This window comes from Apteryx mantelli, chromosome 1, assembly GCF_036417845.1.
Source record: "Apteryx mantelli isolate bAptMan1 chromosome 1, bAptMan1.hap1, whole genome shotgun sequence".
NCBI classification, from domain to species: domain Eukaryota; kingdom Metazoa; phylum Chordata; class Aves; order Apterygiformes; family Apterygidae; genus Apteryx; species Apteryx mantelli.
In genome coordinates, this window is record NC_089978.1 from 152,899,040 (window position 1) to 152,913,154 (window position 14,115).

The 14,115-nt window shown below is 41.4% G+C and overlaps 1 protein-coding gene across 1 annotated transcript in view; it reads right to left on the reverse strand.

Moving 5' to 3' along the window:
* Positions 1 to 14,115, reverse strand: part of CACNA1C (calcium voltage-gated channel subunit alpha1 C) — a 500,936-nt gene that overhangs the window by 211,616 nt on the left and 275,205 nt on the right. The window contains exon 4 of the mRNA XM_013947219.2: positions 333 to 472. Within this exon, the coding sequence (XP_013802673.1) occupies positions 333 to 472 (140 nt within the window). The remainder of the gene's footprint in view (positions 1 to 332; positions 473 to 14,115) is intronic.

Below are 14,115 nucleotides of genomic sequence, written 5' to 3' on the forward strand. Positions count from 1 at the left end.
CTGTACCATCAACTGAGTGGCAGTACTAAATCTTAAGGTAAATCAATGCTACACTAACTGAAGTCAGTGTGAATCAAGTTATACCTGCAGAAGATCTATGTGAGTTAACCCTATTTTTAGATTACACAGTAACACTTTGTAAAGGGTGCGGAATCTATAGGAAGGCTAATGTGGGAAGGATGAATGGTGGTAGTAGAAGGAACATGATGGACATCAACCCCTAACATCACCTGTAAGTAATGTTACCAACTCTTTCTCTATCCTCATGCCCCTAAAGAGTCCCCATGTTCCCATGTGTGCAGTGCATTCAAAGAAAAGATGGTGGTACTCACCCTACTACCACAATTATAAAATCTAGTAAATTCCAGCCATTGCGGAGGTAAGCGTTGGGGTGAAAGAGAAGTCCATATGCTATTACTTTTAAAAATGCTTCCACTGTAAAAATTATGAGAAAGAGATATTCCACTCGTTCCTGGGGAGAAGACAAGAAAACAAGAAAGGCAATAGTTAGCAAGACTGAAAAACAGTGGAAAAGAACATCATCTTTTTTTACATTCCATCCATACAGCCTACAACTCACTGATTCGCTGCTTAGGTATATCTAATGTGCATGACTTGCCAGAAGACTTTTCTTTTTGCAACTGCATAGTGTTGCAGCCAGTTGGACAGGACAGTGGCAGCAAATTTTGGTTAGGTTCTGAAATCTGCTGTCCTTGCCTTGGCAGGGACTGAACATTGCACAGGTCTGTGCAAAGGAGGAGGGGAGAGGGTTAGCAGGCATGTTCTAGCATTCAGTCCTCTGCAGGGTACATTGTAAAATATTGTCATCCTTCAGAATGAGCTGCATGCACCCAGTTCTTTTCTACCTCTGGAGAGGAAATGTTGCTGGATGCAACACTGTGGAGGGACACGGGGAGAAATAAGAGAGGGGCCTATCTGAGACCAATGCATGTGTCATACTGTGCCTTTTTTTTTCACTTGCCTTATAGGACTCCCTTTTCCTTTGCTGGGGAATAGGTAGGCTGAATGTTGGTGACAAACGATTTACAGATCAGGCTGACTAATGCAAGATGCATTTAGTCATTCTATCAGAAATGTACATGACCCTGCGAAACACGCTGCAACTAAGCACATCCAAACAAAGTCACTCCCAGTTACAGTATAGTCTGATTCAGGACAAGCAAGCAGACTTTCAGAGTCAGTACACAGACTCTCTGTCTCTCATGTCCCTGGGGTTTTTAACCTCAGTGAAGAATCAGACTAGCAGTACTGCAGAAATGGCACTTGCAACCAAGTAGGAGGGAAACTGCAGCATTAGCTGATCGCTACAAAAGTGCTGCATGGCAAGCTGAGTGGGAAATAAGTATGTGAAAACTAGATGACACCAAAAGGAGACTAGGTCCCTGCAAGGTTAAACTACAAACTCAGTCATTAAAAGTTCACACTGAAGAAATAAAAATCTGAGATAAATACAAATTAAAACAACCTAGAGATTCTAGTTTGGTTGCATCTTGAAGGATACCCAGCTAAACAATCAGGCAGGTCACTACTTTATTTTTCTTTTCAGCTCCAAACTGTAATGGCCCTGTTTCAGCTCCACATAATTAATGGCAACCTACTAGTCACTAGTTATCAAAAAATATATTAATCAATTCATCTGCACATTTACATTAACATGTTATTTTACACACCTGAGAAATTCCGTCTGACAGCCATAGGCACATATTTGTACTTCAAAATATTGCTGTTTTCCCTCAGATAAAGCTATCATAATGCTTGCAGTATTCCCCTGTGCTTAGTACGGGGAATACCTACAAAAGAAAAAGATTAAGTATTGTTCCTTACTTATCTGATCCATTTGTAAAGCTTTTAAACACATCCACAGTTTTGCCCTTCATCCTCCCAAGCAGAGATAGAATCAGGACATTAACGATTTCTCTCCCCTTGAACTTAAAGGAGAAAACAGAAGCATACAGCACTAGTGACTACCATATCCCCAGCTCTACATATAGTAAGTGCATTACCACATATAGCCTGGGAATTAGCACATAATTGCTAACAACCAACAGTCCAGCCATGGGCTTGGCCCAGAAAAGAGCTCTATAATGGCTTAGTCCATTCTTAGAATGGACTAATCTGGCCTCCCTTCTCTCTGCACCGCCCCTAAAAACTGAATGGGTACTATCTGATGTACCAATCATAGCAAAATAAACCCCAACAATCAAGCTCTATGCACACATTTGTAAAGTAAGACGAGCTGTCAGGAGGCATCTTAAAAAAATTACTGTGTGATTTTACGCAGTGTCCTTCTGATTGCCCTGCAAAGGGCAGGGCACCAACCTTTGTGCTGCCACATGCCTTTATCAGCATGGCATGAGGCCAGACTCCAACCCGGCACCCCAGGCAGCGAGCCTGTGCTAGCTCTGCCCAAGAGGTGATGCCCTGGCTCTGAAAGGACAAGGTAAAGCCTGTGTGAAAGTTGGAGGAAGAAGGAAATGGGCTCCACAGGGGAACAATGTGCTGAGAACTGAGGATGGAAGTACCATTGGATTGGAGGATTGAAATGACCTTGCTAGGGATGAATGAATACCTTTTTAATACCCTTTAAGAAGGAAACAAAGAGATTTCTCTTGCTGCAACCCAATCTATTCACGGGCCTCACTCCCTGTTTCAGCTAAAGAGTTTCTGCAGTTGTGAGCCAGTTCTCATTCCCTCCCCCAAGAAGAGTCACCAACAGGCCTGAGACCACTCTCGCTCAGACTGCTTTTGAGGTTGCCCTTCGCAATTAATTCTTCTGGCATCCCACTTTATAGAGACATGAGAAGTCCCCCAAAATAGTGCTTCACCTAAAACCCCTCTTGGCAGTCACAGCTGGGACTGGTTTCAAGGAGATTTTGAGAAGCCCACCCTCTTGTTTGGTCCAGTTGGAAGCAGACTGAAGAAAAAGAGGAAGCACTAAAGCTGACCTGATGCTGAAAACACTGTCCTTGACTAAGGGGACCTCTGGGCCCTTGAACAAATGCTGCTGCCAGCTTTGTGTCTAGCTTTGCATTTGTTCTGTGGCTGCAGAGCTCTGCCGCACAGTTGGGCTAGAGGAACCTTTCTACTCCATAAAGTTCATTGGAATACCTGTATTATCTGCAATCAAAAAGACCAAGGAACTAAATAATCTGGAAAATTTTGGAATAAACTACTTTTTTTGTTGTTTGTCTAATACTCCACACAGTGTCCAGAATTTCAACAAGTAACAAGTTCCATTCGGCTGGGTTTAAAAGCCTCAAACCTTTTTGTCTCCTAAAGACACCCGTGGAACTACAGACTTCTGTTTTGTCATTGTAATAATGCTGTTTGTTGAACCCCGTTACTGAGGTAATAATATGCCGAAATATTACACTCATGCAAATGTATACCTATACATATATGTATGCATTTGTACACATATAACTGCAAGCTGCTTGAATAAAGTCTTTACAATGCTCTGGTAATGTGGCAAGATCCATGAAAAGTAAGGTTCTGTAAAAGCCTCTGCAATGACCATAACATACATAATGTTGAGCAGAGGAGAGAGGTTTTATGATCCTCTGCACTTAAAGTAATGATTTCAGGATCTAAAACTGAAGAAAAAATATCGGCAAGTTTAAGCAGTGCAGCTACTCCAAGACCATTTCAGAAAGCTACTCCTGCTTACAATTGAGAAGGATTTAAAAAAAACAGTAATTAATCTGTGTTTCTTTTCTTTCCCTACACTATAAAACTCAAGAGCTTTCTGTGAACACAGTATAGCTCAGTGCAGCAGGCAAAACAGTCTTGACTGGGGGAATTCAACTTAATTTAATTTATTGCCAATTAACAGAAATCTTTGACTTCTGATCTAGGCACTGAGAAACATAAGCAATTTAATGCGTAGGAAAACACCCTTCCTGCCCTTTCCCATGCCCAGCTTCAGCCCAGGCACCTCTCCTCCCCGCTTCCTAGCCTCAGCTCCCCTCGTTTTCGCCACACGTCACGCTCCGTCCCTCCCAATCCCTTCGGCAGGCTGACGGCTGGCGCAGGAGGCTGGCACGGGGGCCGAGCAGTTTCTTTCCGCCCCTCCTTGCCCGTTTCCCCTGTGCCTGTGCGGGTCCCCCGGGGCCCCTCCGGCCGTTGAAGCCATGCGGGCAGGGTGGCCTCCCACCGTTGCAGAACCGGCTGGAAGCAGCCGTGACTGGCGCGGGGCGGTTCGTGGCCCTGCCGTGCCCGCACCCTCCTGGTGGTGCCCTGCCCCGGGAGCTGACAGAAGTGACTCCGCTACCTGCAGCCTGAAGGCAGGAGGAGCACTGACCGCGCTTGGCAGCCACACAGGGATTGCTTTACCTCTGCTAAATGGGCTGCTTGCTTGAATCCTTGCGCTCAGGGACGATGCGCCCTGGGCCCCAGCGTTTCAGGACCCCTGGGGACATAGCTGTGCTCCTCTGAGGAGCCAGTCTGGCGCCATGTTAAAAGAAACGCTGGCTTTTCTCCGGGGAGAGCTCCCCACTGGCGGGAAGTTACAGCGCTCCTGAGGACCGCAGCCGCCTGCTACCTTCAGGGAGGGAAAGGCGATACGGATGGCGTTGTCGCTTAAAGCACATTCCTAAACCCCAGAATCAAAGCGGAGGGAGCTCATTTTGGAGCTGTATGAAAGAGGCAACTGTGTTTTTCCCTCTGCATCTTAGAAACAGGAACTGTGGTGAGACGGCTGAGGTACATGAAGGATATTGTAGGTGGCAGAATTACAAAGCAGGAGCTTCGTACTTGGAGAGTAGTGATGAAAATGGAAAGACAGAGAAAAAGCCAAAATATGAGTGGAAGAAGAGAAAGGACAATAGTTTGCTAAAACTGGCCAGTCTCTGGAGCATACACAGATGTTTTGGAGCTGGCTCCACTGCTTTCTTTTTATAGATACAGGCCACGAGCATCAGATACAGTAGCTGATACATTAGCCAGCACTAACATAGCCAAGAAACAAATTGCACATTTTCTTATTCTTGACAAAGAAGAAACAAACAATAACTAACATATATTTCCAAAAGAGGATTACTGTATTAAGTTCAAAACCCTTCTAATCCCATTACATTCTGAAGATGTTGCAGGTTTGTTTTTGTTTTTAATTTTTAAACTGTACCTAATGACACCCTGGGTTAATAAGAGTCGGAAAACAGGAAGTAAAGCAAACCATTGAGGGGAGCCATGAAGTTTTTCTGCCATTAGGAAAGTACCGAGTAGACCGGGGCTGCTTCTGAGAAACTGGTCCTCAAAGGATTTGCTGTGGCTTGACCCCCGGGCTCTCCAATCCCCATCCACCTGGCAGCACTACTAGCTTATTGTATTTCCTTTGCAGGAGTTACTCCAGGCTCCAGTCAGACTCAGATCCTTGTATTTCATACACCCCCATCCTAAAGAGTTCACAATCTAAAATTTAGTCATTACCAGTTTTCTCAATCTTCACTTTTTCCCTTTGCTCACACCCAGCCCAGCCTGTGCTACAATCGCAGTTTCAAAAGCTAGCTCTTGTATATTTGAAATAATATGCAGCAAGCCCTGCACATCTATAACCTTTATAAAGCTGTTTGACCTTATACCAAGTTACGTCAACGTCTGCATTATTATTCCCTAGTGCTTCCCTAAACATAAGAGACTACATTTCTTTAATAATGCAAATACTCAGTTATCTAAGGAAAACAGCAGTGTTTTAAGGGCCTCTTTCATTTAGGATGTTTTGGCATTAATTGTACAAACAGCCTCTGAAAGATACAAGTCAGCGTGGAAGCCCTCAGACTTTTTCACAGTGGGAAAAACAATCTTTTACTGATTGGAAGTAAGGAGACTGAACTGCAGTGTTGGGAAAGAAGGCCCAGAAAACCTTATGTAGAAAGTTCCATGTTTTCAGATTACAGATTGTCATCACATCTGAGATATGGATATCCTCACTGTGTGAATTTGCTCACCTGAAACTACCGTTAGCATTGATAACTTTGACCTTTGGTGAAGAACCACACGTGTGGACTTACAGGATCAATTCAATAAAGCCCGTGTTAGTCAGGTTTGTTGACATTGGGTCACTTCTGAATGCACTCAGTTGCTCAGAAGATACTTTCAGCTAAGTATACATGAATATATTGACATGACAAGCATGTGAGGGAATAAAACTTAAAGCTTATTTGTTTTTTTTGGTTTGTTTGACTCCTTAAAATTACTGCCATTGCAGAAAAATAGTGGCAGTTTCCCTTCATTTGGTAAAGTGAAAAGACTGATAAGATGGCATACTGCTGAACATAACTCCATTGCTAGTCCTAAAGCTAGTCCTAAAACACAGTGTCCCTTCCTCTACCTGTTCCTTAAAAAGAATATTTTTAAAAATCAAGCAAAAAAACACTAGCTAACATTACCTGACAAGAGCAAAATAAGGCCAAAGAAGGAAGTGGATGACTAGCGTACAGCTAAACATAGCCCACTGTGTTGTAAACAGAAGTCAGAACAGTTTCTGAAAGATTAGATTTCCAAGTATGATCAGCACTGCCTTCATTCTACTCCATCCAAATTCAATGTCTGTTTTATCGTGTTACTGTGAGCCAAACTAAATTTGATATGGCGTACTGCAGAAATACCCCCTTTTAACTAACACCTGATCCTAAAAATGGGAGTTACTGTCATGTGCATCTACTTAAAACATCCAACATTTGAAGAATAAACCAGATAAATACAGAATTCTCAGTAATCTGAAATAAGAAATTACAAAACAAGAATGTAGTTCAAGCCAGCCTTCAGTACTTTATAATAACTCATAACATGTCTATGATCCATTTAAAGATGTCCCACAGAAATTAATAAAAGAATAGGACATTAGTAGTTTTGAATGATTACAGACCTGATACACATGCCCTCTATTCAAGAGTTCCTTGGTAAACCAACGAATACTTCATGTATAGCTCTCTTACAGGATCTAGCCTAAGCTCCTTATTTTTCTTACGGCACTCTGGCAAAGATCAAGTTGAAGTTATTTATGGGTTCAGTGGAATTACATTTTGTGTCAGAGTCCAACAGTAATACAAAGCCACGGTGTAAGGGGGGTTGTGGAGGAATGGTTAAGCGAGAGAGGGCATGATCTGATTGGGATGAGCAATCCCGTTCTCAGGGTAAGGGAAGGAATGTAGGCCAAGGTGAGCGAGCCTTGCAGCGGCCGAGCAAGCCTTGCAGCGGCCTTGAGCACTACAAAAGAAGGTATTCACGAAACTGGTAAACAAGTCTGGATGGAACTAGGTTCCATAAATGTCGATGGAGCACAGTCAGCAACTTTGCACCAATCATGTATCCGCTTTATACGTATGGACAGAAACTGTAACCAATCATGTAACTATTGCTAGCGCATGCGTATTGCTTGTCAATATATATACTTTGTGTAAGCTCTAATAAAGGGAGAACGACCATACTCATATTGAGACTCATCGTTACTCCGGGGTCCCCTCCCTCACTCCAACAGGGGGTCAATTCCCTGTGCTAGGTATCTTGTGCAAGTATACGTTCCCTTTCAGTGAGCCCTGTGTTCCTTATTCACTCAAAGCAAAATACAGTTGAGGATGCCATTACTGTTCTGATTCATCAACATTTCACCTCCATTTTTACTATTAAAAGTGGAGAAGGAGGCTCCAGCTATACAGAATAATTTAATCATTGGGAACCTCACATTTCAGAAGGCTTGACATGCCAGTCCTGTGTGCACCACAGTACAAGAGGGAGGAGATTTTGAAATCTTTTACTGGAGACAGTTCTGAGCAACTTGACATAATTTTGAAGATAGCCCTGCTTTGAGACGGAAGTTGGACTAGATGACCCACAGATGTCCCTTTCAAACTATATTTTTCAAAGATTCTACACCCATATTTTCTCATTCTAAATGCATCTCTGGTCCTCAGAATAATCTAGCAAACTAGCCATTTCCTTTCCAGTCACCCTTTGATGTCTCACAGCAGGATGCCTCATTCTCCACAGTTAGACATGCCCCTTTCTGTATTCACATAATGGATTATGCATCCAACTGGACCTAAATTTTGGATTCTGGTGCTGATTAGATAACGTCTAACCAATATAAGATTTTTCTTTACAGTTTTTGGCTAACAGTAGGGGAAATCTCTTGGGTTTCATTGCTCAAGATTTCTTCTTTTTTGGACTGAAATAGAACAAAAGGATTCTCTCCACATATGAACTAAAACCAGAGAATATGTTCCTGAGGAGTTGGAAGCTTTTTGTGTGACAAAGAATTGAAGACATCCAACCAGGTCATGTACAGACATTCAAACCTGAACAGTTCTGAGGAAGCAAAGAAAGTCATATCCTAGGTTCTTCTGGTTTGGTCCACTACTCTGATTAAATTGAAATGAACTGTCACTTTATATTCTGATCAGACCAATATGAGATTTCCCTTCTAGGGGGAAGCAGCATTAGAGAAGGCAGCATAAGGTTTATGACTGTCAGCCTCATTTAGGACCTCTGGATAGGAATTAAAAGCTGGCTAGGTGTTGTTTTGTTACCATGCCCAGGAATGAAATTCGCCCCCTAGTAAAAGCTTTTTACTAGTTTCCTTTATGCAGTTTCAGATGCAATGAGACAGTCCAGTACCTTCTCCCAGGGTTAAAATAGGCATTTAAAATGCCACAGTCAATTGTCCATCTACCAGCCACGGACTGAGGACAGAATACCAGAGGCATCCATTTAAATCAGAGCAGCTTCAGTATGACAGCTACATCTAACAGATCATCACAGGGCATATCATGTCTCATTCAGCTCCCCAAATGACTCTGGTAAGTTAGACATTGGCTACTCACCACACTCCATTCTATTATAAAACTTTATTAGTATTATTAATATTAAAACCATCCCCTCTAGCCTAACCTTTCTGTGCTCAAAACCATGTTGGTGTTTAATGCTGAACATTTTGGTGCCAGGCAGAACTGTAAATACATACCCCCTGTCCCCATGAGATTTATTAATTTTAAGCCAATCACATGATTTTTAGGGCAGACTGATGGTTTTTTATTCCTTGGAATCAACAATATCATAATATATTACATATCATGTAGTTTGTCTGCCTTGTAAGTCTAGGTTGCTGTAGTATGGAAAGTACTTTGAGGAACCTTCATGTTCATATTCAGTCATCTCTTCTAAGAGCTCACTGAAAATTGGGCTCCAAAATGAGGGACTGAATTTCCAACAGAACTCAACATGTGGATAGTGAATTCCTTTGAAAATCTGTCCATAATGAGAGTTTCTGTGTGCCAAGGGTTTTTATAATTCCCTCATGGATAAGGGATGTGGAGGAGTTGCATTCCATACCCTTAATTTAATGAAGTTTTTTTTTCTTTCCCTTTTAAAATGATTCAGTCCTCCAAAGTTCTGAGTAATTTGAGTACATGCCAGGTTAGACTAACATATAGTCTAAATCAGGGAGAATTTTGCTGCTAACTTGAACATGAAAAGTACTATCCTCTTACCGGGTAGGTCAGTAAGTATCTACAGTCTGGATCCCCCATTTCACCTCAATTGCTTCATAGCACTCAGGTAACACTAAAGAATTGGAAACCTTCCCTCAAATCCCCTTGCAGAGGGAGCACCATTTTGAAGGGGGACCCAGCGAGCACCAAATCAGCAGAATGACTGGCAATGCCTGTCTCATCCAAGCCCTTGACATAGGGCATGTTTGTAGGACAGGAGAGGACAAGAAGAGGAAGGATGAGGAGAGCTGAAGAAAGAAGTATTTGGACAGCTAGCACAGTATCACTTGTCAGCAAATGTGGGTTCCCCAAGAAACCATAGCCACATCCAGCACAATTTAGACCCTCCGTGAACTACTCACAACTACTGTAGGACTTGGACTAAGAACTGTGGAGCCACAAGAGACCCCCTGCAGAAAGCTGGCCCTGAATCTTTGTTTAACAGGCCAATGAGCACAGAGTTTTCTCTGACTGACCACCCAGAAGAGCTCATCAAATCCCACTTTTAAAATATTTCTGTCAAATGCACTTTAGTCTGAACACTTGTGCATTTTATGATGCTCTAATTTACGTTTTTAATCTACTACAATTCTTTCATAATTGTTTGTGCACTGCAGTGATGCCTGACAGGGAATGCTTTATAAATAAATTGAATTTATGACTATTTATAACCCTCCCTCTTGAAATTTCTATTTGCATGTTCTAGGATTGGGGTCTCTCTGTACATATTCATACAAACACACAATACACATCTATGCATGAGTGAGAAAAAGTGTGTGTGTGTGCACGCACGCGTGTGTGAGATCTTTTCTTTCCACAAGTAATTTAAGGGCATATTTAACATTCTGTTCACACTGCTCACAGCAGACAGGAAAAACACACCTGAAGGGAATGAAAAATGAAAAGTCCTTGCAGCTTCTCCATCTCAATCTCTGTCTTTCCTTCTGTGGGGTAAAGTATTTGAGGTTTTGTTTACTACCCCTGAGTAAGTTTCTGTTTGTTTGCTTGCTGTTCGAATGGACAGGGCACTTGGAATGAGGCAGCTATAAGGACCTTTGACAACCAGCACATAAAACTCATTTTATTTCCTTAATGGAAGTCTAATTGGTAATTAAAAACATGACTGTGACCTGTGCTGTACCCAGAGAATAGAAACGATCTTCATTTTGAACAGACAAAGCTCACAAGGCTACAGCTCTGCATAGTAGCAAGATTGCTTCTGAGAAAGGAGAAGTGAAATAACTGCTTTTGTTTTTAGCAGTTTTTGCTAATTTATGCTTACCTGAACCCCCCAAACTACTGATATTCTTTGCCAGCTCTTCTGTTCCTTGGTTCAAGTCCCGCCAGCCACACTGATTGCACTCAACGTAGTGGCTGCAGGTGTTGAAAGACACCCAGGGACTAGAAGCTGGAAACTGGAGTTCAGATTCCTCATCCCCCAGTCAGACTGGGACATGTTTCTTCATTTCTTGTAAGTGAAGCCTTTGTTTCATCCTCATATGTGCATATATTGGGGAGTAAAGGGGGAAATAACAATTTTGACACACAATACCATCTTCCAACCAGTTGGGCTGGCACTAGGTCTGGTGTAATTTGGTCAGATAGCTCAGCCTGTAGAAGAGACAAGGCAGTGGATCATCCTCACAAAGCCTGCAGAAGCACTCTGGCAGGTGCAGATTAATGCAAGTTCAAGTCATATCAAAATATTTGGATTTGCTTCAAGAAACCCAAACATCTGGGAATGTTAAAACATTTTCTTTTAATAAAAATGTTTAAACATAATGCTCTGTTGTTTCTGCACTCTCTGAGAACTCCTTTGGGGGCAGGGGAGAGGGGGAACATCGTGTATAGAATATTTCAACTTTTCATTCAGATTTTCAACAAAAACAAATTTTGAATATCAGAATTCCCCATAAAATGCCCAGGTTTCAACCAGTCTTACTGGCAAACAAACAGGAGGGAAAATGGGGAGAAGAGAAACATCTGTGAAATGGGTTAATGCCTGCTAATACATTTAATTCATGAGAAAGGAAGAAAGATTTTTAATGAAGTTCAGGCATTAATGAGGAATGAATATTGTCCTGATGCCACTTTTGCATGTAAAAAAAAGGCTTCAAAGAACCATGGTGAACTACTAATTTTCAAGCCAGAGGAGAGGCAAATAATGTATATGTTTTTTTCTTATTATGATAAACCTTTACAGCAATATTTATTCTCAAGTAGGTACTTTTAAAATAAAAACTAAGAAAAATATTACACTCTGGACAGTAAAGGACAATAATGTTATTAATTTTTGGTCTTTAATTAAACTTAGCTTAATTAGCTTCTAGCTAGTTTGCAAAAAGGTATTCTCTTCCTACATTCCCTTTGCTTCAAGGGTGGCATATCGCCTGCAAATACTATATGCTGTGGGATCTCTGTCTAAAGGGAAAATTAGGTTTCAACTGGCCTGTCTGCAGCATCTAAACCCCGCCCCTAACCAGAATTCCCTTTCATCAGTTACAGGCAAATCCTTATTAAACCCATGGCTCAGGAGGTCACTCCCGGTGAAATGATATCTAAGAACTCAGCCAGATTTCCTCTACGTCAGACAGGCTACCGCTCCAGTCTGGCAAACATTTTGCCAAACAGACTTGAATTTCAAAGATTTTGTGTTCACTTGATGAAAATAAGATGTTACACACTTTGTGTTTTCACTTACTCTGTTCCCAAGGCCCCTCTCTCTTCAATCACCCTCAGGCCGTAAGCAAACAGGATTCATATTGATCTGCCTGAAAATTATTTTAATGCTATTAACATTATAGGCTGCTGTACTGGATGTCTTCCAAGTTTTTCATCCTTACGTGTTGTTCTGACCGAGCTGTAATACACTAAAACCATCACTTTTGCCCTTCTGCTGGCCAAGTCCCAACTCACACCACAGAAATAAAAGACAGCCAATGCCTGTACTTGAACTCATGTTGGTGGGGCCTAAGTGTTTTCTTGAGCTCAGTACATATTCCTCATAGCCTTGCAGATTCTGCACAGTGTCATCCCATGACATTCTCTTGCTTTTTACCCCATCCACTCCCCCTGCCCTGCTTTTTGTACATTTTAGGTCATGCGTATTAACGCTGGGCTCATTGCTGCCAGTGCAAAAGTGGCAGGAACTGGATGAACTCCTGGATGCTGTCACAAGAGAATTATTCTCTTATCATATTGTTATCTCCCAGTCAAACATGCAATGATTACTCTGTTTAACCAAAGACTGCCACATCAGATTGAGAGACATCAAACCCAAACTACATATTTAAGGTTGCAAAAAGTTAATAGCTTAAATGAATGTGATGGTATTGCAGGTAAAGCTTTTAAGATACACTGTACTATAAGGCATCACTTTGAAAAAAGTGAGGGTAAAAATATAGATTTTATAAACAGTTAAAAATCTGTCATGAAGCAGATTTTAACTGAAGTCCTTATTTGGGCAAGTTTTCTACCAACTTCTAGAAGTCCTGCATGAGCAAGAATTGAATAAAAACTAAGTACAGTAAGCTTTGGCCGAGTAATACTGGAAATATTTTCCAACACTGACATTAAATATAATTGCACAGACTGGGGATTTTAGTGTTTTCTTTTAATTGTCTGCAAACTCTTCTAAGGAGTGCTGTGCTCATGTTTGAGAAATGAATGGTGAAACTGATTAACAACTTAAATTAAATGGGATAAGGCATTATGAGTTACTGAACAGCACAGAGGGTGACAAGTATTCACAGTCCACAGCTTCCTTCTGATCTCTTAAAAAGCTTCAGGAACCAGCACAGAAACTTAACATTTTTTCATAAAACAGTTCCTTCATGGAAGATGACCTTGTGATTAAATTTTTGCAAACATTTTTGTGCTTTGCTAAAATCTTTCCATTCTAGTTAAGCAATCTAAAACTGAAAATTTCCAATGCCATTTTTTCCCCTCATAAACATTCCCTTCTTATAGGTCCATCATGATTCACAAAGATGTGGAAAAACATTGGTAAGCAAGCATGTCACAAGGACTCCCATCAACCCCCTGAGCATAACAGCATTCCTCAGCTTATCTTCCAGCCACACTATGTCACTGCATGTCCTCTCTTTCACTCTGCTTCTCTGTGTCGCTTTGCTTTATTTCAAACTCAATTCATTTTCACAAGGAGCTGAAATGTAATAAGCAAATAAGACTGTCAATCCACTGGCCATTGACAAAGGGGCCATAAAATAAAATAATTAAGAGAGTTTCTTTAATTTTCATTAGTTTCTTTTCTGCAATCACTCCCTTCATGAAATGTTCAGTTACCCAGAATTGATGCCATTAGATTCCCTGTACGATACTATGTTTAGGTGGGCTGCTGCATAGCAAAGGGAAATGACAATGAAATCTCTTGTATAACTTGCCAGATGTGTAACTAGTACAGCTAAATTCATCCCACAAGTTTTCTAGAACTGACTGAAAGGAGGAGATCATTAGGGATAAGTTTGTCTCATCACCTTAGCGCTTTAGATCTTCAGAAAATGCTTCAGGGGCTATAATTGATTGCAAACTGAAGATGACTCAGCATCATGCTATTGCAAAACAAAAAAGCAGATATATGCTGGGATGT